This window comes from Malania oleifera, chromosome 2 (assembly GCF_029873635.1).
Source record: "Malania oleifera isolate guangnan ecotype guangnan chromosome 2, ASM2987363v1, whole genome shotgun sequence".
Classification (NCBI taxonomy): domain Eukaryota; kingdom Viridiplantae; phylum Streptophyta; class Magnoliopsida; order Santalales; family Ximeniaceae; genus Malania; species Malania oleifera.
In genome coordinates, this window is record NC_080418.1 from 107,574,667 (window position 1) to 107,600,587 (window position 25,921).

Sequence of the window (25,921 nt, forward strand, 5' to 3'; positions counted from 1 at the left end):
ACAAATAAAAATTTATATTTTATTTTATAGTTTAATCAGTGAGAATGATGTAACAATCTTTTCAAATGTTCAATCAAATCAAATCAAAACTTTCTTTTGGATAGATGGTTTCAGTTAATGTTGGTGTTAACGGAGCGACGCACACGGACTCTGCTGATCATTATTTTCAACGGGATCCAATTTTCCATGGATCGATTTAAGGAAATAACTGACTTTTGAAAAGTTACTTGACACACTTCTATGTATATTACACCGTCGTTTTTTATCATCTGTAAAAAACTCACGGTCGAGACACTTGCTCCTGGTTCCACAGGTATCCTCAAACTTGCAAATCTACAGAGAAAAGCAAATAGGGGTGGTTGTTACACGTAGAGGCGGACTGGATGATAGGAATGGCGGAGAGGTGGCTGAGGAGTGTTGAAGGTAGAGAGGGTTGGCTATTGTCGCTACTAATGGTGGAGATGGAAGGAAGATGGAATGAACTCCTTGGTTGCCACTATTTTTTTTTTGAGCAAGAAAGGGGGTGGCTATTTTGCGCAGCAGATCGACACGAAGAACGCCAAAGAGGAGAGTCAGAGTGGCGTTGAGGAGTGCTGGAGATGGAGAGGAACGACTTCTTGGCTGTCGTTGGTTTTCCGGCAAAAGAGGGCGACTGCTACGGTGCAGTAGCGTAGGGGAGAGGCGATTGAGGAGAATCGGCAGCGGCGTAGTGGCGGCGAAGGGGGGAGATGGGACTGTTCTTTCAGGGGGAAAAGCATTGGAGAAAGAAGGGAGATGGTTTTGAGTGGGGTTGTAAGGGGGCATAAGCGGCATTTTGTAACTGGGAGGGTTTCCGTTTTTATGTGGTAGGGAACTTAATATATTTTATTCAAAAAATAAATATATTTTCATATTAAAAGAGAACAATACCCCGTGCCGTGCGCCCGGGCCTATGGTGGTTTTCATAAACAACTGCAGCTGGAAGGGGCAGCAAGCAACCAGAAGATGATCGCGTGGTTTGTGTTAATCCTCGTAGTTGGCTAAGCATCACAAAAACTCCACATCCATTCCCCCCATTTTCTCTACCCTGCAACTTCGACGGCACTCCAGCTCAATTCTAGAGAGAGAGAGAGAGAGGGATGGAGGAGGTCTCGACGGGGGCGCTAGTCCCGTCGGGGAAGCAGGAAGTCCGGACCCCTTCTTCCTTGGCTATGGCGGAGGTTGCCGACGCAGTCGCTGCAGCGTCGGCGGCGGCTGCCGAGATGGCCGTCTCAGAAGTTTCTGAGCTCGACAGGGACTTCTTGTGCCCGATATGCATGCAGATTATCAAAGACGCCTTCCTCACGTCCTGTGGCCACAGCTTCTGCTACATGTGCATCATCACTCACCTTCAGAACAAGAGCGATTGCCCTTGCTGTGGCTATTACCTCACCAACAATCAAGTCTTCCCTAATTTTGTCTTGGACAAGGTTGGTTAATTTCTTTGTGTTTTGCTTCCTTTAGCGATCATTTCTCTGGTTGCTTATATTGACGTTGCTTTTATATGAAGTTGTGTGTGGTCGCCCGGCGAAACTGAGGAAAAGGAAAAAAAAAATTTGAACCTAAAGGTTTTAAATGTTCCCAAGGGAGATTATGGATTGGGGGGGCTGCAAATGATATCGATCCGGGCTTACCATTCTTAAGCTTGTTTATTAAATTTTTAATTGAGCTCAAGATTGAGCCGAGCTCAAACTGAGTTTGAATATATTTTTGTACATTTATAAAAATGAATGAATTGACGAGCCCTTATCAACCTAAGCTGAGATGCTCACAAATATTTTTGTTGTTTTGAATCCTCTCATCACAAGAGGCGAAGAGGATTTTGTTAGGTAAAAGGTGAAACTAGGCTTTTACTAATACTGCCCTGGGTTTTTTTGCGCCCACCAAGCTAGCCTATTGGCCTTGGTCAATGACATTATCATTAAGTTTAGGTTGTAGAGTTTGAGCTAATTAAGCCCACTACTCCCTACTTTTTAACTCACTGAAGTTTATTGATCCTTATTTAATGAGTTGTGCCTATTCCAAGCCTATTTCAAGCCCAACTTAGCCTGTAACCGAGCTACAAAATGAGCCGAGCTTGTTCATGTTTTAGTTTTGCTTGTTTATTAGACGAGCTTCATAATTGGGCTTGGGAATTGCTCATGTATACAATAAATGAGCGTGAATGATCTCCTACTAAGCCAAGCTCTTGAGTCACCTAGAGGAGTTTGGTTCGTTTGCAGCCCTAGTGATTGGGCCTAATTGATGGGAGGTTATTGCTGAAAGATTGGAGATCTATAATCCAAATTGGTTTTTTTCTCATACATTTTTCTCATTGACATGGTTGTGCATCATTCACACAATTGAGTGGAAATTTTGGAGAAAAATTGATAATTGAGTTTATATGTTTTGAAGAAATTTAGCAATGTTCTTGTGCATGGTTTATAAGTTTTATTAATGAACCCAACACAAATCAATTAATTTAGCCATTGGGTGTGACTGTGAAAAAGTTGTGGAAAGGAACTAGAGACCCAACACTAGGAACCTTGGTTAATATTTTCAAAAGTAAAACAAACTAAAATCCTTATGGAACACATGCTCTTTTTTGTCTTTGAATTTAATAAATTTAAAAATATGATTAAAATAATGAAACTATAAAATAATACAAGCTAGCAAATATTATAATAAAATACATCTTAATTATAATCATTTTAATTAATTATGATTAGTGCTCCAAGAACAATCCTATGGTATATGACAATTGCAAAACAAAAATTTTTGTTATAACATTTATTATTTTTAATTTTTTTTTCTTGAAAATTTACAAATATTTTAGTTTAATTATGTTTTAAATTAAGATGGTCATTTTACTTATATTTTTATTAAAAATTGTGTATAGAATGATTTAATCCACATTGGCAAATACTGCAGGTCTAGTATTTTAGCAGCAAGCTGACACAATAATTGAAAATCATACAATTTGATTTTCAATTTTTGTCACAATATAGACAAAGATTGATTAATGTGTTGGATTGAAGGTCAATAGGTTACCCATGAGTTCTTCAATGCATTCGACATAGTTGGGTGATCAAACATCAATAAAGAAAAAGAAATTGATAAAAATAATTGGGTAACCACTCACAAAAGTACACAACATCATTAAAGCATCATCACGCCAGAAATAGCTAGAAAAAACACAAGAACAGCAAGCCAATGACTATCATGGTGTCAAGGAGAAAAAAGGAAGATGATTGTTGCATTATACAGAGCACCAGCCATCACCTTTTCTTCATCTCTTTTTAGAGGAGTTAGGATGGCTGTTGAGGGAGCTGCGCTTATTTCCTTTCTTAAAAACATTGAGTCCATGGGTGAAGACGTTTAGGGCCCCTAAGACCCCAGCCACTTTGTTATGTTACAAGTGAGAGCAAACGCCTCTAGATGATTTACATCAATAGAGAGCAATGATACTGGACGGTTTGGCATTGTGGTGCCAGACACGAGGTTAGCTTCCATTAAGGATTGTTTAGCGCTTATTTTGCTAGAGTTAAGGGTTAATGGAGTGGTGCTTTATGCCACTTTGTCGTCCAAATTCTCTTCCTTGGGGGGATTATTTTTTTGATAAGTTGGTTTTTTTTTATCTTTGTAGTCACGATAGTTTTTTTTTAAGGGGGGGGGGGGGGTGGTCAACGTTATCCTTGGCTAAAGGGAAAGAGTAGCGGGTTCGAGGGTGGTCTCTAGCAAAACAAGGCAGTTTGACTTCTTTATACATAACTTTGGCTCAGGGACATTCTTGTAAGCAATGGTTGTTTTACTTGGATGGCTTCTAGAGATAGACATGCTTCTTGTATTGATATATTCCTAATTTCCTATTCACCAATATGCGTACAAATGTTTTGTCCACATGTAATATAGGAGATCCTTGTTAGGCATGCTTCTGATCATTGCCTTGTGGTTTTTGATTCTAAACCAGTGCAGTGGGGTCCCACCCCTTTTATATTTGAGAACATGTGATTGACACACTCCTTGTTCTAGGAGTGTGTGAGGGACTAGTAGGGGAGTGTTAGGTCCAAAACTGAAGCCTGGGAATAAAAAAAGTTATTGGGAATGCCAAAGAAAGTAAGAATCATAAGACAATAATTTTTCTCAAACGGTTGGTTTGTATAAGTTGGATGAGTGTGGCTTGTTAGATGATGAGGATAGGGTAGAGTGGCTACTCTTTGTAATGATTTGGAGGTGGGAGGACATGAATTGGTGCCAGAAATCAGGGATGAAGTGGATTAGGCAAGGGTATTGTAATTTGAGTTTTTTTTTTTCATAATGTAGCTAGTAGAAAGAGGAAAGGTTTTATCAAGGAGTTGGAATTAGATTCAAGTAGATTTTTGAGGGGTCATACTTTGATGGGAGATAGATTACAAGTTTCCACAAGCATCTATATACAGAGGACTGATATAGATTGATGTTGGAGGGCTTTTATTGAGAGTCCCACTGGATGAGCTTAGCTTAGTGGCTGAGGCCTTTTGAAGTTGAAGCAATTCAAAAAAATGACGTATGTGATGAGCTTGAAGAAGGCTCGTGATCTTGATGGTTTTTTTAGGAGGGTTGGGAGGTTTTGCTGGAGGACATTTAGAAGTTTTTGAAGGAATTTCATCATAATGGGGTGGTGGAAAATAGTGCAATTCTAACGTTTTAGCTATATTTCTGAAGAAGGAGCTATCTCTGAGGGTGAGGGACTTCAGGCCTATTAGTTTGGTCACTAGGCTTTATAAAATTCTGTAAGAGTTTGTGGGAGGTTTTGGGGGATACATTTATTAAAGGCAGACAAATTTTAGATGTTGTATTGGTGGCTAATAAGGTGGTTAAGTATGTGAGACGGAGGCGTAGGAATGGTTTATTCTTTAAGATGGACTTTGAGAAAGCTTACAATATGTTGAAATGAGGATTTTGGATAAAGTGATGATTAGAAAAGGCTTTGGGGCTGTGTGTAGGAAGTGGACGAGAGGTTGCTCGAGCTTAGAGTTTGTAAATAGGTTGGGTTTGGACCTGGAGGGACATAACCCAATTCCGCGCCACTTATTGCCCCAAATCCACCTTGGAGCATTATATATGTTTCCATCCTCGCCTTATTAGGGAATTTGCCTCCCATTGGGATCCAAATTTGCCCACCTACAAAAAAAAAAACATACAAAATTTTGAAAAATAAAAATAATAGTTATGTAGTTGTATATTATTAAAACAAAATAGCTTATCTTACTTAAATATAATTATATTGTTTATAAGCCTCATTTTACTTGTAGAATAATATAAAATAAAATGAAAATAATATATTAGAAAGCTATGAACAATTGAATGACGAGGCTATGTTTGTCCATGCATAGACACACATAGACACACTCGCATGCATATATTTGTTTTGTCTATTCATTTATATTTGGGGTAGATTTGTGGAGGTTTCAATTAAGCATAGTGTTTGGGTTTTAGAGTTTTGTGACCCTGACACATGGTTTTGGTGTATGAATTTGACTTGGAGAGAAGGTCGGTTAACCTGGACTCAAATATGTGAATGTCTTGGGGATGGTTCTGATATGTTACTCAATGTTGTGGTTGGTTCGAATAGTGCTGATGGTGGTGTGCTTGAACCTAAGACATATGATCATTAGATCCTTGGTGTTTACTCGTATGTGAATGAGAATACTTTGGAGACATACCTTTTGGGAGAACACTAGGTGAGCAGCCTACCTCCCTCGGTATCCTATCGGGTACTATGGGAGCACCTTGAGGAGTACTCAGGGGCGGGCTCTTGATATCCCCAAGGGGTTTCTTGTGCTTCTGTGTGGGATGGGAGCCCCATGGACAATCCATTTGAGACTGAGATCGTGCAATACTCTTAGCTCGGAGGTTTGGGTGTCAACCCTTCTTAGTTGTCGACTACACTGTTGGACGGTGTCATCTTAGACCCGGTTGTATTATGGGGATGAGAGTTACCTTCAGTATTGGTGGAATATGAGTTTATCTTTCTTACCCTCCAAGTTTGGGTTCCTCAGTGATGACCTTAGTTGGTCCAAGGGCCTTTGTGCTGTAAGACACATGAGTGTTTCCCCGGATGAGGATAAGTACGATTGGGCTAGACTTGGTGTAGTCTTGCCGCCGTATGAGTGCGACTTCTTGACACTTTGGGTAGATCTTGGCAAGGGTGATTCCTTTTGGTCATTGAGATCTATCTGTGATAGTTGGTATGAGAGCGGATCTCTTGATCTTGAATGAAAATGAGATTGATACTGTTGGCATCAACTCAATTGTGCGAATTCGGCTTGTGACATTTAGTGAGGGAATGAGCAAGTTATCTTTGAGTAGGTTGTTGTCTTGTGCTCCCCTTTTGTCATGTGACCTATTGTGGTAAATGAAGTTAATTTTGACCTTCATTGTATATCTTGTGAAAGTTACCCTGTACCCTTGAGAAGGGACAATGAGAAGGGACAAGGGTCGATTGAGGGGAACTAAGATGAATATTCCTTGTGCCTTTGTGGCGGGTATGGACTAATCTTTGGAGTTATGTCTCAAGAGACTCCTAGGGTGGGGATTGCCTTTGAAATGGTTTGTTAGTTTTGAGCTTGGTTGTTTGTTGGACATGGTAACCCTATGGTTTTGAGATCGATTGTATGGAAGAGACTTTAGTGTGTGGACTCATCTTTGGAGTTGTGTTTTGTTAGACTCCTGGGTGAGAATTGATTTTGGAAATGGCATGTTGGTTTTGAGCTTTGATGCTTACTTTTTGGGTTAACTACAAAGTGGTTTGATGGTCAAACTTGGAGAACCTCCGAGATAGGATCTATCCTTGGAAGTGTAAGGCTGGTATGGAACCTTGAGTTTGTATTTGGTTGGATCCTTATAGGCTTTGAGAAACAAAGAAGTCTTAGTTTTGATTTGTGGTTAGCAGTTTCAAAACATAACCCTCCTAGCTCCTACTACGAGAAGAGAGTTGTATCATTTGTCAGATGATGGTACCATGCAGAATATCAAAATTGGGTTACAAGCGGAATTTTGACTGGTATGGGACTTTTGTCTAACTTGCTCCTTGGGAGGAACCAATTTGAGTTTTAAGAGGTAAGGCTATAATACGTATCTGTATCAAGGATACGTATCTATATCAAGGATTTGTGAGCTCGAGTTTTGGGAGAGTGTTTATCTTTGGAAATGGTAGTATGTTGATTGGGTGATGGTTTTCGTTGAGTTGTGACCTTGGATGTTGAAAGTCTTGGGCAGAATCAAAGATCAGAGTATGGTACTCAGAGGAAGTGGTGTCTGGTTTTGGTTTATGTTGGAACAAAGACCTTGTGTTCTAAGATGTGCCCCACAAGCGCCGTCGAATCCAATTGAGATAAAATCTACTATGGGATCAAAGACAAGTTTGGTCTATTTTGAAGAGCTTTGAATTGTGATTGGTCTGAAACCTTTTGTTTTGGGGTTTTGGGAGTGTTATTGGAAGTTAGATCGTGTATGTTCATCAATGAGGATGTTGATAAGATGGAGTGGGGGAAAATGTCAAGGTCTTAGACTTTTGCAACCCTAACACATGGTTTTGGTGTGTGAATTTGACTTGGAGGGAAGGTTTGTTAACCTGGATGTTACTATGCAGATGTCATGGGGATGGTTCTCGTATGTCATTGTGATGTTGTGGTTGGTTTGGATAGTATTGATGGCGGTTTTCTCGAACCTAAGACATATAATCGTTATATCCTTGGTGGCTGCTCTTATGTGGATGAGAATACTTCGTAGATATGACTTTCGGGGAAACATCAGGTGAGCAACCTACTTCCCTTGATATCCTATTGAGTGCTAAGTGAGCACTCTGAGGAACACTTAGGGGTGAGCTCTTGACATCCTCGAGGAATGTCTTGGGCTTTCGTGTGGGATTAGGAGCCCCATGGACGATCCATTTAAGAATGAGACTGTGTGGTACTCTCAACTTGGAGGTTTGGGGTGTTCACTCTTCTTGCTTGTTTGCTACACCCTTGGGTGGTGTCATATTAGACTCTGATTGTACTGTGGGGATGAAAGTTACCCTCAGTACTGGTGGAGTGTGAGTTTATATCTCTAACTGTTCAAGTTTGGGTTCCTTATTGATGACTTAGGTTGGTTTAAGGGCTTTTGTGCTGTAAGACTTGATGTCTAGATCAGACACCTGAGTGTTTCCTTGAATGAGGATGGGTACGACTAGGTTGGACTTTGCGTAGTCTTGTCGCTGTATGGGTATGACTCCATGACACTTTAGGTAGATCTTGGTAAGGGTGATTCCTTTTGGCCACTAAGACCTCCATGTCTGTGACACGTAGTGGTGTTGAGGATGGGAGGATGTATTTCTCACTGATTGCCTTGAATTTGCCTTGGATAATGAATCATCCCAACTATGCCCTTCATGGGTGGCATACCCGCCAAAATGAATCCATTTACATCCCTACTTGAGCTTGACCAATTTGTTGTCATTGTGTACAACCTTGAGAGTGGTTTAGGGCTTCTCGAGTGCTTACGCAAGGGGATCCATTGTCTTTATTTTTATTTAATGGAGTGGTGATGTTTTGAGTAGAATGTTTTTGCAAACTCACTCACCTTGGGCTTGAGGGTGATTAGAAGATTATCGGTGGGCAGGGAGGAGGTGGAGTTGTCCCATCTTCTGTTTGCAGATGACACAATATATATATTTTTTGGAGGATAATGTTGGGAAAATTTCGAAAAGCTCTCATTTTGTTAATAATTTTGAGAAGGTTTGGGGGTTGAAGATCAAAATGGCCGAGATTGGGGTGGTTGGCATTAATTTAGATCTTGGCGAGCAATATAGAGGGCTTCAAGGCTATGGCTGGTTGTGCTTCTTTGACTTGGCCTTTATTGTATCTAGGCCTTCAATCAACCCTATATCTGCTGCTTTTCGGGATCCTATGGTTGATAGAATGAAAAAGAGGTTAGAAGGATGGAAGTGGGCTTATTTGGTCACTAGGGTTTTGTATTACTCTCATTAGCACTTTTGTTTCTAACATTTTTATCAGTTTGTAGAGTTACGTTAAGTGTGGTAAGGGTTTTGGAGAGGAGGATGATATATTTCTTGTGGGCTAGTTGTGGTGAGATTTAGAGGGATCATCTTGTTAGTTGGGATGTGGTTAGAAGATCTAAGTTTGAGGGGTCTTTGGGGCTTGGAAACATGGTATCTAAGAAACTAGTTATGGAGATTCCCCTTAGAGGCTCCCTATGGCATATTAGGTTATTAAAAGTATGGAATGCGTTGACATGGGTGGGATGCTGGATCAAGTGGCAATGTTTCTCATGTGAATCCTTGTGAGCTCATTTCAGTTTCTTGATATTCTTTTTTCTCACTCACTTTAAAGTGAGTAATGGCAATAGAATTTGTTTTTGGTAAGACATTTGGATGGATAGACTTTGTTGGAGCCTTTGGGGCCTTGTATTTTGATGATCCAAATTACAACATTTTTATTTTTAGAAGGGGGCTCTCCATAGTTCTAAAAATCGGTGCGTAGTGGCCATTACTTAACTGTACCAATGACTTCTGAGATCGTTACAAGGTGATATCTTGGAGGTCCTCTGATTCACCACAGTAGTGGTTGACATGGGCTGTTACCAGCCAGTTACACTAATGACTAGAATGGGCTTTTGAGTTTTTTGTTTTTTTGCATTTCCCCCCTTTTCCACTTTATTATTGAAACTCAGAAACTCAATTTTAAGTTGTTTTATTTAGTAATTTTTTTTAATAAATAAATTCATTTTTGGGTTATTTTCTTTGACATTTAGCATCCACTTTATTCAAATAAACCATGCTTTTTCTCTCATATTTTTCATATTCAAAGTTCTTCCATTTTGTTCTTGTTTGATATATGAACATTCTATATTTTATTTTTAGATACAAAAATTCCTTTAAAGACTAAAAAAGTACAAAAGATGGTACTCCATATTTAGATTTCTTATTTTAAACTTCAGTTATAACCAATGAAGTAGTTAAATGTAGCAAGTGCATGCTTCTTTTTGCCAATAGCAACTGACACAACCAAGATGACATCCAGTACTTGTAGTATAATTCTAATTAAATTGACTACAATTTACTAAAAACCATTCAAAGCATTAGATGTAGGATTCCAGGATCAAAACATGTGAATCTCTATTGTTTTAACAAGTTTGATAACACAAAAGAGGAGTTTGCAGATGCAGTGTTTGTTATCTGTTACATAATGTCTGTGATGACTGCAACCATTACTCCGAGACCTTTACTGTTACATGTACCATTATCATTTTTTAAAACCATGGGACTTCCACTTAGGAGTCTTAGTGAAAAAAAAATTGATGATCTTACTTCTTTACCGAGCGTGTTGGATTCTTTCGTGCCTCAAATAGGGGAGATGCTTGGGTCTGGTTTGGGAGATCCTTTGTGTTCCTTTTTTTCTTCCTTTCTTTTATCCGTCGAAACCTGGAACTCCTTGTCCTTTTGTTTGTATCATGTTTTTTGGAAGGCTAAGGTTCCTTTTAAGGGTTGAGGCTTTTGTTTGGACCCTATCTGTCAACAGGATTAGTATGAATGATTTATGATACAAGTAAGGAGGCCCTACAAGGCTCTCAGTGTAGATAGGTGTCTGTTGGGCTGTGAGTACAATGAGACTAATGCGCACAATTTTCTTTCTTGCTGGGTGGCGAGAAAGCTTTACAGTGCTGTTTTCTCCTGTTTTGGTGAAGTGTAGATGGCTTTGCAAAAAGAGGAAGGGTTTATGGTTTGTGCAGTGAATGCAATTACTTGGATGCTGTGGCTTGAGAGGAATTCGAGGATATTCAAAGGTTGGTTGATTTCTTCTTCTTTGTTCTGGGATAGAGTTAATTTTTTTGCTTCTTTTAGAGCACGTTCTTTGGAATCTTTGTGGGGATATTGCTATCTGATCTTCGAAGGGATTGGAGGGCAGTGTTATTGTAATTAGCTGTTTTGTGAAGGATGTCTTATCCTCCATCTACTGTACTTTTGTTTAGATGTTAATGATTTTTTGTAATCTATAAAAGAAATCTGAAAGGCTATTTGTTGAAAAATTTTGAAAAGATTTGGGATTAAAGATCAATTTGTTCAAGAATGGGTTTGGCATTAATTTGGGTGGCAGGTATTTAGAGGGGTTAAAGGCCTCAGCACCTGGCGGGCTGTATTTTTTTTAGATTGGCTGCTTTCCTATTTCAGTTTCCTTCTTGGAGGCAAATGAAATCCTAATTATGTGGCTTTCTAGGACCTTGTGATTGAGACTCTGAGAGGGTAGGTAGGAGCTTAGAGGGGTAGAAGACAGCGCACTTACCTCTTGGGAATTGTACACTAGCCATTAGTGCTTCCTCTCCATCATTCCCATTTACTTCCTATCGCTTTTGAGAGGGTCCAAGAGTTGCAAGGGCTCTAGAGAGGTGGATGTGTGACTTTCATTGGTAATGTGGTTTCTAAAATCATCTCTCTAGTTGGTAAATAGCGGTTAATTCCTATGGCACAAGGTTAATAAAACTATGCATGGGCTTCATCAGAATGGGTGGTATACTAGAGGAAGTGGAATTGTTTCTCATGCAAGCCCTTGAAAGTTTGTTTTCTAGGCTACTTGTTTGTTCTTTCCTCTCACCTGTTTTAGGGTTAGTAATGATAACATTGTTCAGTTTGGGGGGATGTTTGGGTTGTGAGCAATTGTTGGTGATGACGGTGACTTGTTTGTTTAAGCTTTCTACTCTTCACAATGCACCTGGCTCTTTCTTTTCTTCTTCTTCTTCCTTTTATTTATTTATTTTTTTTTTTTGGGGGGTGGAGGGGTGGTTTGGGTTCTCTCTTTCTTGGGATTCTATTTTTTTGGGGATTGCATTGAAAGAGAGTTTGATGAGTGTACTTATTCCTTTTTGATATGGGGATGAGAAGGTTTAGGAGGGTGATACCTTACGTCTTTTTCCTTCTAAATCTTTTTCCCTTGACCTCTTAAGAACTCCTTTCCCCAATCTTTTCTTTTGGAGCTACCTCATTGGAATACTATTCAAAATTTGTCTCTCAATAGAATTAATATGCACGATTTGTTTCAGATTAGAAGACCCTACATCTCTCAATCATGATATCTAGATGATGTGCCTTGAGTCCGATGAAATGAACACACACCTTTGCCTTCATGCTCAGTTGGCAAACCATATATGGGGTGCTTTATTTTCTTCTTTTTTGAAACTTGAGTAGCTCCTTGGGTTGTGGCCTTGTGATTTCTTGCTTGTGAGATAGTGGGGTTTTGGCAAAAGCAAGAAGGGAAGAGCTTTATGATATTGTGTGGTGTTTGCTATCCTGTGGACCATTTGGAGGAATGCTTTATTGTCAATTTATTGTAACAGTCTTCCTTTCGCTTTTAGGAGGACATCTCATTCTCCCATCATTGTACATTGTTTGTTCTTTATTAATGTATTTTTCTTATCAAAAAAAGGAAAAAAACAAAGTAGACAAACTCGTCATTATTAGGGGTTGCTTGAAATCATTGTTTTTTGTTTTCTATCTTTGTTGCAGTACTGAGGGCAGGCCTTGGATCAATGGTAAGGTTGCTCCTTTGTGACTGGTTGGTCACCAGTTCGAGTCCCAAGGAAACAGCCTCTCTGCTTAAAAAGTAGAGATAAGGCTGCATACATTGTGACAACCCTCCCCCTACCCTTGCAAAGTAAGGAGACTTGTGGCTTGGGGACACCATGTTTTCTTTGTAGCAGTACAGGTGATGATAACGTGTTTGTTTCCGTTGCTGGTTTTCTGTTTCTGTGTTGTTGGTTTTCAACTAATTGTGGCAAAAACAGAAGACCAGATGATGTAGGACAGTTGGAGAAACAAAGAAAGGGGATAATTAAAGGGGATAATAGAAAGAAAAGAAGAGAAGAAGGGATAGACAGCAGGACAGAACAGGGACAGGATAGACAGAGGGACAAAGTGGAACAGGAAGATCAGAAATTGAAGCATAACAGAGAGAGTAACAGAAGGAGAAAGAGAATGAAGGAGGAAGAAGAAGGAAAAAGATGGAAGAAGGAGAAGAGGGAGAGGGGTGCACAAGAGAGAGAGAGGGACCAGTGCAGGAATTCAGAATTTAAATTGATGACTCTTTCATACAACTCAGTAACGACGTACATAAACATCCAACGTTACAACTAAATAAGCAGTTACAAAATAACACCAGAAAACTTAAAATGAACAAAATACCGCCAAATTAACTAAACTTCTAATATATCTAGGTTTACTAATTTAAAACAAATATGTAATTTTAAAAAAATCTTCAAACGAAATATGAGTGCCTTGAACTATTCGTAAACGATCCTCCATCAAACTCTCCTTTTTAGAGAAAACTTGACTTGGAGTTTTACAGTGGCACGAAAAGAGCGGGGAATGTATATCCACGAATTCCCCAAGCCATTCAACTTGTATCTTCACATTGCCCCTTTTCAATTGACATGCAAATATCAACAACAAATTATTGAAAATTCTCCTCAAGATTCACAATCCCAGTGAAGTTGATAGGTGGAGAATTATTACGGGTGGAAGATGATTCAAGGCTTTGGGGCCTGGGACCTATCTGTCACAAATTTAGCGCAAGATTCCCCAATTTCATCCTCAAAAAGAACTCTTGCTTGGAATTGAATTCCCAATTTTAACATGGCACTTTTCTTCTTGCTCTTTAGCCCTTCTATAGCTTGAACATTTTGTTCCATTGCATTTGCTTGCTGTTCAAGTATGGCATCATGTGGTCTACATCCACACAATCAGTGGAGCTTTCATTTCAAATTTAATAATCCATGAAAACAATAAATTCAGGTTCACTTGCAATTTCCTCTTTTCTATGATCATGTGTAGTCCACAAAAAGATTTTTCTCATCTTTGATAGGCTCCTTTTGAGATTGGAAGCTCATATTTCCCAAAATAAGAACTAAGCTCATATTGCCAAAAATAAGAACTCTTTCTTCTCTAGAAATGAAAGATTATCTCATCATAACAGTTTGGGAAAAATTATGAAAAATAACAAACTTTTCATTCTAAACCAAAAGGAGGTCTGAATTTACTTTCTTGTTTTCTGTAGTATTGTATTCTATCTACCATTCAGCCGTATTTTCCACAAGCTTATAAGATGCAAATCTTGTCATTTTTTTCCTAATATCTCACTGCATTCAAAATAAAAATCAAGATGAAACAGCCAATCTATGAATTCTCTAATAAAAATTACAATTGAAATCCAGAAGACAGGCATGGAAGCCTATGTAACATTTCTAAAATTCATATCTTAGCAAATATTAAAACACTGGCTCCAATTCAAATTTCTTTAATTTTCAAGCAGTGTTTCTGACTTTTCTCTTTGGTACTCCAAAGAATTTCGAAATAAAACCTGCCTTGGGTGCTAAAGTGCTGAATTTTCTTCCAAAAGATGTGTATCAAACACTCACAGTTGAACTTCTTTAGATCATTGTCAAAATATCGCAAAAGAAAATCCATTTTTGGCAGTAAATCTCAAAATATTGTAGCTGGGGTCTGAGCCTCAATCTAAATGGTTTGACAGTCCAAGATCCTATAGTGTAGGTCAAAAGACCTCAAAGCCAAGTCAAAACATCGTGAAGAACCCCAAATTTCGTGATTAAACTCAATTTCTCACTATTATGGAAGATGCTGAAGACCCTGCCAGTTTCTTACACATGTGTTGCCGCTGTGTGGGGGCACGTATACAGTTGGTGGTGGTTGTGTGGCAATGCTGCAATAGTATTTTGGCTCATGACAAACTAAAAGGTTGCGAATCTGTTGGTGGAGGCGGTTTGTCAAAATAGCTCCAGAAAATGTACGACTTCAAAGGGGCTTGGCTTGGATAATTTCAAGTGGTGCGTGGTAGGGGTGTGCAATCAGCCGGTTCATCCAATTAACCAAATTAATAGAATTTTTTCGGTTAACTCTTCATTCTAACCGAACCGACTGAAATACCCCCTTACCCGAACCTTACTCGGCTGAACTGAATTAATCGAATCAAATTATAATTAATTATGGGGGAAAAAAAAAATGATTGTGTGCTTTCAAAGTTCAACTTAATAATTTTAACAACTTGAGACTTTGAGTCTGAGAGGTGCTTAGGCAATGGCCACAGCAAGGGCTAGGGCAACGATCAGGGGCTTACGGCGAGGGCTAGGGCAACGACATGGCGATTGGCGATGGTTGGACTCTAGAGGCTTGAAGTCTTGATTCTCGAAGAGTCGATGGAGTGATGGAAGCTTGTCGCTTGTTGCTGGATGGCTCGAAAGTCGTTGCTGGCTGAATGGGAAGTTGGGAAGTTGGGAACCCCAATTCCCAAAGCCAAAGTGTGGAACGAGAAGTTTGGGATCGTTGAATCTGTGGAGTGGAGGCGATTCAAACTCTTGAAGGGCGGAGGCTGCTTGGTCGGTGATTGGTGTGGAGGATTGTTGAATCAGGAATTAGGATGGCTGGAGACTGGAGTTGCTGGACGCTAAATTGGCTGGAGGGTGGAGGGAGTGAGGGACTTAGTGGAGTGCCTAGTTTGCCCTGCCGAATGCCGAGTGTGGCCCATGTGGAGTGGTGTAGAAGACTCGAAGAAGTTGTGGAACCCTAATTTCCAAATTATAAATTATATAATTTATATTTAATTATTGATTAATTATATAATTCGGTTAAATTGGTTAGCCGAAATGCAATTTCCCCATAACCAAACCGAATAACCGAATTTACCGAAATATAAAACTGAACCAAACCGAATTAAAAATTAATCAAACCGTTTCGACCGAATTTGGTAGGTTATTTCGGTTAATTCAGTTTTCACCGAATTATGCACACCCCTAGTGCGTGGGGCCTCTGGTGGTTAAACTTTAGGGGGTGGTCTTCGTCTTTGATGGTGATGGTGGTGCCATGAAAATATTCCCGCAAAGTGGTCTAAGAAAAATGAGTGACACAACTGTAATTTTGGCTAGAAGTTGCAGGACAAGGAATAGTGAAGATGCGTTTATGAGGGCTTCAAATGCCTTTGTAATTGTAAAATTTCTCTAATCTGATATGAAACAATGGTGGCAACAATGAGACTATGATTGTTGTTTTGGTTTGTGGAAGAGTTTACAACAATGGAAGAGTGTGTATTTGAATCAAAATGGACCTGATGCCAAATTGATGTAAGAGAAATAGAGAGAAGGAGAATTAAATGAAAGAATTAGAAAGAAAAGAAGAGAGAACAGGAGAAATAAGGGAGATACAACAGTACATAATAGAAAGACGAGAGAAAGCAGAACAGGAAGATCTGAAACAAAGCAGAATTAGAAGTAGATAAAGAGAGTGACAGAAGGAGAAGAAAGAAGAAGAAAGGAGGAGGAAGAACAAGGGAGAAGGAGAAGATAGAGAGGGATGCACGAGTGTACCTACAAACCCAAGATTACAACTAGAATAAACAATTAAAATGCACAAAATACCCTAAATCAATGAAACTTCAAAATATCTAGATTTACTAATTTAAAACAAAATCCCTAATTTTTAAATTTTCAAGCAAAATAATCGCCTATAATTGTCTACAAGCGATCCTCCATCATTAGATTTTATGGTTTTCAATTGATGTGGCAACTTGTTGCCAAAAGTTGCCACAGTATTTTAATATCTAGGGCCAAAGACACTAACCTCCCCTGAGGTTTGGAAAAAAAGGCAATGACTTCCCCTTAGGTTTCAAAAATTTCAAAGACCTCCCTTGAGGTTTTAAAATTCTCAGAGATTTCCCTTGAGGTTTGTCAAAAAGTTCCAAACCTTCTCTTATATTTTGCAAAAAGACAAGTTTGTTTAGGGGAGGTCTGTGTCTTTTTGGAAAACCTCAGGGAAGGTCTATGACATTTTTGAAACCTCAAAGGAGGTCTATGGCATTTTTGAAATGTCAGGGGAGGTATTTGTCTTTTTGCCAAACCTCAAGGGAGGTGGGTGGCTTTTGCCCTAATATATAGAATTCACTTTTTAGGAGAGGGCTGCACTTTGGAAAGGCGGCATTTTCTCAGTGTTGTGGGGATTATGGTTTGAGTAATACACAAATTTTTTTAGGGAGACAATTGAATTGGTAGCTAGTCTGGGAGAAGATTCAATACTTGGCCTCTGTATGATGTGTTGGTTTGGATGCTTCAAGGGAGCTAGCTTTTCGGAGGCTCAGTGACGAGTCGACGGTGGAGGCTCTTTTGCTCTAGTTTTTTTACATTTTTATTTGTTTTATTGGTTTATTTGTTTTGGATTTTTCAAAATTTTTGATGGGAGAAATGTATTCCTTTTTGTAAATTCTTTTTCCATCAATGAAATCTCTTCTTTGTTATAATATGCATATATATATAATTCACTTGTGGATCAAATCATCCTATACACATTTTTAAATTGAAATTAGAATAAAATGACCATATGAATTTAAATACAATTAAAGTAAAATATCTATAAAATTTTTTAAAATAATTATAATTTCTATTTTTATTGTAATTCTTTTTAATTATGATGTTTTCTAATTTTATTATTTTAACCATATTTTTTAGTTGTTATTCAATTCAAGGATAAAAATGAACGTGTATCCAATGGTGTTCTGAACTTGTTTTGGTTTTGAAAATATTAAACAAGTTGCTAGTTTTTAGTTTTTTGATTTTTATTTTTGATTTTTATTTTTTAACTATACGAAACGATCCTGTGGTTATCTCATTGCTGTAACCAAATGTATTAATCTCTCTAATGTCTTTGAGGCAATGATGATTGATAAAAGAAATGCCTTCTGCTTCTCGGAGCCAGTTGTTGCATGATGTGATTTCTATATGTGGCATGTAATCTTAGCATGAATTGGATTTTGACTTGTACCAAATGATTGGGATATTAATTGACTTTCTAGTTCTTCAATAGATGGTGATGTAACTCTTGTTAGAGGATGGGTTGTTGAACGTTTTTAATTATTTAAAAATTTAAATATAATGGTAAAGCGACCAGTAAATTGTGAAGTTTTTCAAAACTCAGAAGGCAAAGGTGATTGAGTTTCATATCCGGAGATGCATGAAAATTATCCAAGAGGAGTTACATATCAAGAGATGCATGAAAATTATCCAAGAGGAGTTTCTTGTGCCAAATGTAACTGGTTTATAGATTAGCACAAAGTTTAACCCTTATGAGGCAAGATGTAAGCCTTGAGGAAGGTGTACGCCTTTTGAGAAATTTATTTGTCTAATAAAAATATAAACCTTAAGGAAGGCGTAAGCCTTTTGAGAAATTTAATTTTCAAATAAAAATATGTAAATAAATTAAATGTATTTTTAAAAAAAAATCGAGAAAATTATGGCGAGAAATTTAAAAAATTAAACATATTTATAAACTACTTGTTGGCCATTCAAAAAAATATACTAGCTTGAATTCTTAAGCAAATCATGCCAAGAGATATAGCATTGCAAAGTTCAAATTATTTTCATCATGCAACTGTCAATTATTTTGGAAAGGTTGGGGGATTGAGAGTGTTAAGATTTGAGTGAAAATGAATGACCTAACTTGAAGATAGGTCTCTCCGTCTATTTATAATACAAATTTAAATACATTCTAATGTCAATAATACCCTTACTGACTCTCACTAATTAACATACTAACACAATCAATAAGAATAATACTAAAAGACATATATAACCTCTAACACTCTCCCTCAAGTTGGAGCATAAATGTCATAAGCTTCTAACTTGTTACAAATGAATCTCATACGAGCACCCCCTAACGCTTTGGTAAACAAATCAGCAAGCTGCATGTATGACTTCACATAAGTGGTTGTAATGAGCTTTTGCACAAGTTTCTCCCAAATAGAGTGGTAATCAACTTCAATTTGCTTTGTCTACTCATGAAAGATTGGGTTGGAGGCAATATGAAGAGTAGCTTGATTATCACACATCAACTTCATAGGTTGAGAATGCAGAAAACCCAATTCTTCCAATATGTTCTTCAACCAGACGAGTTCATAGGTAGTGTGAGTCATAGATCTATACTTTGATTTAGCACTTGACCTTGCCACCATAGTTTGTTTCTTACTTTTCCAAAAAACAAAATTACAACCAACCAAGATACAGTACCTGGTGGTGGATCTTCGATTGGAAGGCGATCTAGCCCAATCTGCATCTAAATATTTCCATGGACATAAGTGTGACCTTGATCACGATATAAAAGACCTCTCCCAGGTGCACCTTTGAGAAGAGGTGCCAAGTCCCAAGTACCATTGTCATATAAAGCATTCATCTCTTCAACCATAGAATCCCTTCACCTAGAATGAGCTAAGGCTTCTGAAACAGATTTAGGAAGGGTAGTAGATGACAGAGCAGTGACAAAACAATAATAGGAGGGTGATAAGGAGTCGTAAGAAACATAGTTGGAAATGGGATGTTGAGTGCATGTGCATTTACCTTTTCGAGCAGCAATAGGAGGATCAACATCATGGGAAGTATGATCGTCAGACGAGGAAACCAAAGGCGTGGTAGTAGAACCTAGAGGGAATTCTCTTCCTTGGAGCTGCTGTCGTGAACACACATGCAAATTAGGATGATCAAGGTGATGAGAAGGACTCGAACTACATGGAGACTTAGATGGTTGGTTGGGCAAGGACAGCAACGTAGAATCTGGAAGATTAGGCAAAGAAAGAGACTCATTGAGCTCAAAAGCGCTTAGTGACTGGGTTTATTAAGGTGTAGACTCAAAGAAGGTAACATCGAAACCTTTTGAATATATGAGTAGCCTAGAAAGACACATTTTATAGCACGAGGATCCAACTTATCTACCCCAGGAGTTAGTTGATGAACAAAGGACACACACACCCATATATATGAGGAGGAAGAGAAAATAAAGGTGAATTAGGAAAGAGAATGGAGTAGGGAATTTTACCACTAAGAACAGAGGATGACATTTTGTTGATCAAATAACAAGCAGTAAGTACAACATCACTCCAAAACACTTTAGGTACATGCATTTGATAAAGTAAAGTGCAAGTGATTTCAAGAAGCTGTCAATTTTTTTGCTCTGCAACCCCATTTTGTTGAGGAGTATAAGCACATGATGATTGATAAACAATACCAAATTGAGTCATATAAGTAGTGAATTGTGCACTTAAAAACTCTTTAGCATTATCACTTTGAAGTATTTGAACAAGAAAATCAAATTGAGTCTTTATTTCAGAACAAAAGGCACAAAATACATGAAATAACTTAGAACGATCTTTTATTAAATATAACCAAGCCATTCTTGAATAATCATCCACAAAAGTTACAAAGTACCGGCAACCCAACTTGGACACGGCCCTACTTGGACCCCATACATTTGAATGAACTAACATAAAAGGGCTTGCATCCCATTTATTGACCCAGGAAGCGAAAGAAACACGATGGTGCTTTCCCAACTGACAAGACTTACAATCGAGACTAGACATATAACTCAAACTAGGAACAAGACATTTTAACTTTTCCAATGAAGTATGACCCAAGCGACAATGAAGTTGGAAAGGTGTGGTAGTAGTAGTGTAGGCGGTAGAAGGAGATAGTGGCTCAAAATGATAGAGTCCACCAACTTCATGCCTTCAGCCAATCATCTTCCTCGTCTTCAAATCCTGAATAACCACAAATCAGGGAAGAATGTCACTGAACAATTCATAGATTTAGTAATTTTGCTAATAGACATAAGATTGAAAGGAAATTTGGGAAAATATAAAATCGAAGAAGGAGAAATAGAAGAAATGGGATTTATAGTCCCAATTCCCTTGACCACAGTAGTGGATCCATCAGCGAGAGTAACACAAGGTAAATTTGTAGGATATTGAAGAGTGGAGAAAAAACTAGGTATACTTGTGATATGATCAGTAGTAGTAGAGTCTATGACCGAAGGACTAGGATGATGGGAAGTACTGGATGACAGGCATATTGTGTATTTACTTGATTGGGCAAGAGATGCAATGGGAAGAGACGCTTGTTGTGACGCTTGATATTGTTGGAACTTGGAATGTTCTTCCTTTAACATTGAGACACTATGTTTCCCCCAACTCAACCCCAAAGGTGAGGAGTTAGTGGTGGCTGCGTTGGCTGCCCCCAAAGGTGTGAAGTCCATGGTGGTTGCATTGGCAACACGTGAAGGTCTGCCGTGAAGATCCCAATACTGCCCAATACTATGATTGCTTCGTCCACAATGAGTGCACTTGCGAGAAGTACCTCTTCCTCGTCTGTCTCTACCAGTATGACTACTTGAACCACTGTGATAACTTTTGCGGTTGTTTGGTAGAGAACTAGAAACACTCTATGTTGCAAAGGCTGTTCTCTTAGAGCCAGATGCAAGAACAGGAGAATGCGTGCTAAAGGAAGCACGAAGGACATGAGAATAAACATCAGCAAATGATGGCAGGTCAACATTACTATGTATTTGGGACCGAACTGCCTCAAAATCAGGTCTCAAGCCTGCTAGAACACGAAGAACTGTCATCTGCTCCCTTTGCTTTTGCATCTGACAAATGTCAGCAGTTATAGGTTGCACGACGTTAAGCTCCTCATGAATTCGCTTCATCTCTCCAAAATAATCTGCAATGCTCCTATCTCCTTGTTGTAACTGAAAGTACTCTTGGGATAAATCATACGTACGTGCAATGTTACTGGAGTAAAGAAGTTTGACATAATCCCAAATCTCCTTGCACGTATCTGGATGCATACACATCCGTGCAATTTGTGGTTCCATCGAATTCCATAAGAGGGAAACAATCAAGTCATCTTTCTGAACCCACATGTCTTTTCTCTGCTCATCAAAAGACTCAGATTGGAGCAAGCGGTCAAATTTCCCTAATCTTGCTAAATAAATCTGAACAGCTTTAGACCATTGAACATAGTTCTTTCTATCCAACTTTTGAGTTGGTATTTGCTGTAGCAATGTAGAAAACAAGTTTTTAGGATTCATAGATTCCATCTCAACACTCACAAATCAGCAAACACACAAAAACCAAGAAGAACAATCAAAACTAATTGGGACAATCACGAACTATGTGAAGCACTGACACAACGACAGATGAGGTGAACAACTCACTGGTGGATATAGTGCTGCCACAGCACTCACAAACAGCAACCACACCAAAAACAAGAAGAACAGTCAGGATTCAGAACAGTCACAAACCATGCGAAGCACCGACGCAACCACGGACAAGGTGAGCAACTCACCCATGGATATAGCACTGCCACAGCCTCACAACTGAACACACGAATGCTGCCACAGCTCCAAAAATCTCACAAGGAAGCCTTCACAAACCCTAAACAGAAATTAACGGAATACCGCCAGTGCATTGTCGAAAAAGGTTGAATTTTTGAGCAAAAAACTTGCTTAACAGCTTGATAATGTAGTCTAAAAAGGAATTGGAGCATGGAAAAAGAAAAAAAAAAAAAAGTGGCCAGAACTGCTTTCATATGCCAGCGCGTGGGGGGCTCTCCGGCGATGGGATTTTGTGGGGTGGGTCATCGGGACGGTCTGATTATGGGTATATGGTTGGTTTTGTGATTTAATATGGGATGGAGGTGGATTAGGGAAGAACAAACTCAGGAATAGTGTTTCCTGGCAACTGCTGAGGGAACTAGGGTTTAGATAGAATCATGCTCTGATACCATGGGAGGATTTGATTAAAAATTAATGCCTAACTTGAAGATTGGTCTCTCCCTCTATTTGTAATACAAATTTGAATACATTCTAATGACAATAATGCCCTTACTAACTCTCACTAATTAACATACTAACACACTCAATAATAATAATACTAAAAGATTTATATAACATCTAACAGAGAGTTTTAGAGATCAACTTATATTGGGTATTTTTTCATATAAACATGTGGTTAGAATTTCATAGCCAAATCTAATTTGAGATCTCACACACCTAAAATGCATTGCCTCAACTATGAAGATTGAAAAAGGCATGCCTTTTTAGGGTTTAGCATTTTAGATTGAGCCTTGAGGTGTTTTGGTCATGCCTTTTCTTGAGGTGAGCCAGCCTTTTAAAATATTGTTTTATTAACCTGTAAAGTTCTTTACTTTACACTTTTTAAGCTGTAATTATCATTTACTTGGCATCTGTTCAAATGTCATTCATCAGTTCAAACTAATAGGACATGGTTTATACTCTTAAAGTCATGATTTGTAACATGTTAAAATAAAATCCTGAAATATTCCTGTAGTTTAGCAATCCAATTAAAATGTGATTTATTTTTCTTTAAATATTCTACTTCAAATGCAGCTTAGTGTTATACAGTTTCCCTGTACCTCATTTGTAGCTATTGAGGAAGACTTCTGCCCGCCAAACATCAAGAAGCGTGTCCCCTGTTGAACATTTTCGTCAGGCATTACAACAGGTCAGTTTTCAAACCACAATGTTTTGTGGAAGTTGTAGTTTGTTGCTTATTTATTTATTTATTTTTGTGGTTTGGGGTGGGGATGGTTAGGGTGCAATAATACATGTTAATTTTACTAAATACATGGCCTGTCCTATTGACACATAGTTCATCCTTGCTTCTTGTCTGTATGATTCTAATATTTACAAGTTAATTATGAAATGAACTATGAAGGAAATTGTTTTACAGAACTTGTTATTTCCTGTGGTTCATCTTCTTATTTAACTAAAACCACATTGATCAAATGCATTCTAGGGGCTTATGCTTCTGGATGAAACATTTACTCACTAGGTTTCTAAAAATTATATCTGTTAATTTTACTGACATACATGGGGATGGGTTGGGTATAATAATATTCATTGATTTTACTTTGGGACTATAATATCCATATATTTTAGTATTATATGGCTTGTCATCTTGAAATATAGTTTATTCTTGCTTCCTGTCTGACTGATTCTAATATTTGCAGGTTAACTGTGATCTTTAAATGAATTATGGAGTGTTTTTGCAGAGCCTGTTATTTCCTGTGGCCTATCTGCTTATTTAACTAAGAACACATTGATCAAATTTCTTCAAGGGGCTTATGCTTTTAGATGAATCATTTACTCACTAGATTTCAGAAAATTTCTCATGGAATGACGCTTTTCACTGCCAGCGTTATCGTCTTTTATTTCCTTAACCAAGTCTTGTACACTACTTTGCTGCTTGCGCTGTTTTTTCATGGACTATAATGAATTTAATAATGTCAATATGGGTTGCATGCTTTGGGTTTTTATTTATTTATTTATTTATTTTCTTGCACATATGCATGTATGCATGTATAATGTTGAATGATGCAAGGGTCTACAAGGTGTTGACATCCATTCATATAATTTAGTTTTGGTTGCTGTCCACCCATACCATCATACTCCATGTATTTTACAATTGGAATTTTGAATATATACATTCTCACTGAGAATTTAGTTTGTGTGTAAGGGAATTGAAGAGAAAATATTATGCTTCTAGCATTGAATTTGTAGATTTGGCGATATTTAGATGATTAATTTTGGTAGGAGGTATGCTTGCAAGACATGTTGCAACTTTGATTTAGCAAAAAATGCTGTTCATTTTATCGTTAAAGAAGGTTTATTTTGTTGTATTTTATGTGTGTTTCATATTTAATAGAACATTTAAACAACGAGTAATACACCTTTGTGTTATCAAGAATTAATGCAAGTATTGGCTTAAGGAGCTATGGGCATTTTACCCTAATTTGTAAATTCTAATTAGTTCAAACTGAATTCAATAATCACTAGTGTTCTAAGTTTAATGTTGTTATCATAAATTAATTTTTTTGATTGCAGTGGTAACCACATTCATTAATGCATAAACTCTTGTAGTATCTTAAGATTTTGTTTTATTCAAAAAATTTTAAATGTGATATTTTCTTCTGATAATAAGACAGGGCTATGAAGTGTCAGTCATGGAAATAGACACTCTGTTAGAGCTCCTTGTAGAGAAGAAGAGAAAAATGGAGCAAGAAGAATCTGAGAGAAATATGCAAGTTCTGATGGATTTCTTGCATTGTCTGAGGAAGCAAAAGGCTGAAGAGCTGAATGAGGTTTTTTCTTCTTTTGTGTATAAATTGACACAGCAATCATATTTTTCTGATTTCTTTATTGTTTATTTGTTATTTGTTTGGACCAACTGATCTGGACTTAGCATGCTGTTTTGTCATATATATATGTAACTTGAGGGATTTTGGTTCTGGTGGCATATGAGAGTTTCCTCTTCTCACCCACAATGCCCCTAATTTATGCCTTAAAAATAGATGTTCTGGCATTGACTTGTCGAATTGGTTGCTATGTGTTCTTACATTGTGTTCTTGTACATTTCCTGATGGTTTTCAGATGATATTATCTTAATTGCAACAATTTTGTAGATTGATAGTTATAGTTATGGGTTTCTGTTTCTTTTGCAGATGCAAACTGATCTTCAGTATATCAAAGAGGACATAAATTCTGTAGAGAGGCATAGAATAGACTTATATCGAACAAGGGAGAGGTACTCAGTGAAATTGCGGATGCATGTGGAGGATCCTACAGCAATCAAAACATGGCCTTCTCCAGTTGATAAGAACAGTAGTGGTCTTCTGTCTGGTTCTTGCAATGCACAAGGAGGATTGGCTGCTGGAGGTTTTCAGAACAAGAAATTGGATGGAAAGGCTCAAGTAAGCTCTAATGGGCTCCAAAGAAAGGATGCTATGAGTGGGTTGGACTCGCAGCACGTTAATCAATCGAGTCTAGCCATTGCAAGGAAAAAAAGGATCCATGCCCAGGTTGGTGTTTACCAAGTTTCATTGGTTGAAACTTGGCCATTTATAGTTTTTTATAAAAAATAATGCAGATACTGATTGTCCTGATATGTCGAGGATTTCGATTTGTGAACAGAATCAACTAATCAATCTTACACCACAATTTACACGAAAAGAAAAAATCATTGTTACCTCCATAGTCTTGTCAGAAATT

The 25,921-nt window shown here is 38.0% G+C and overlaps 1 protein-coding gene across 2 annotated transcripts in view; it reads left to right on the top strand.

The window, feature by feature from the left end:
• Window positions 1–251: 251 nt before the first annotated feature.
• LOC131148755 (E3 ubiquitin-protein ligase COP1) overlaps window positions 252–25,921 on the top strand; it is a 47,039-nt gene continuing 21,369 nt past the window's right edge. Inside the window, exons 1-4 of one of the 2 annotated variants that reach the window (XM_058098664.1) lie at window positions 252–1,448; window positions 23,298–23,375; window positions 24,859–25,014; window positions 25,375–25,731. In XM_058098664.1, the coding sequence (XP_057954647.1) occupies window positions 1,119–1,448; window positions 23,298–23,375; window positions 24,859–25,014; window positions 25,375–25,731 (921 nt within the window). In that variant the 5' untranslated portion in view covers window positions 252–1,118. The remainder of the gene's footprint in view (window positions 1,449–23,297; window positions 23,376–24,858; window positions 25,015–25,374; window positions 25,732–25,921) is intronic. The other variant, XM_058098665.1, reaches the window with a different exon arrangement.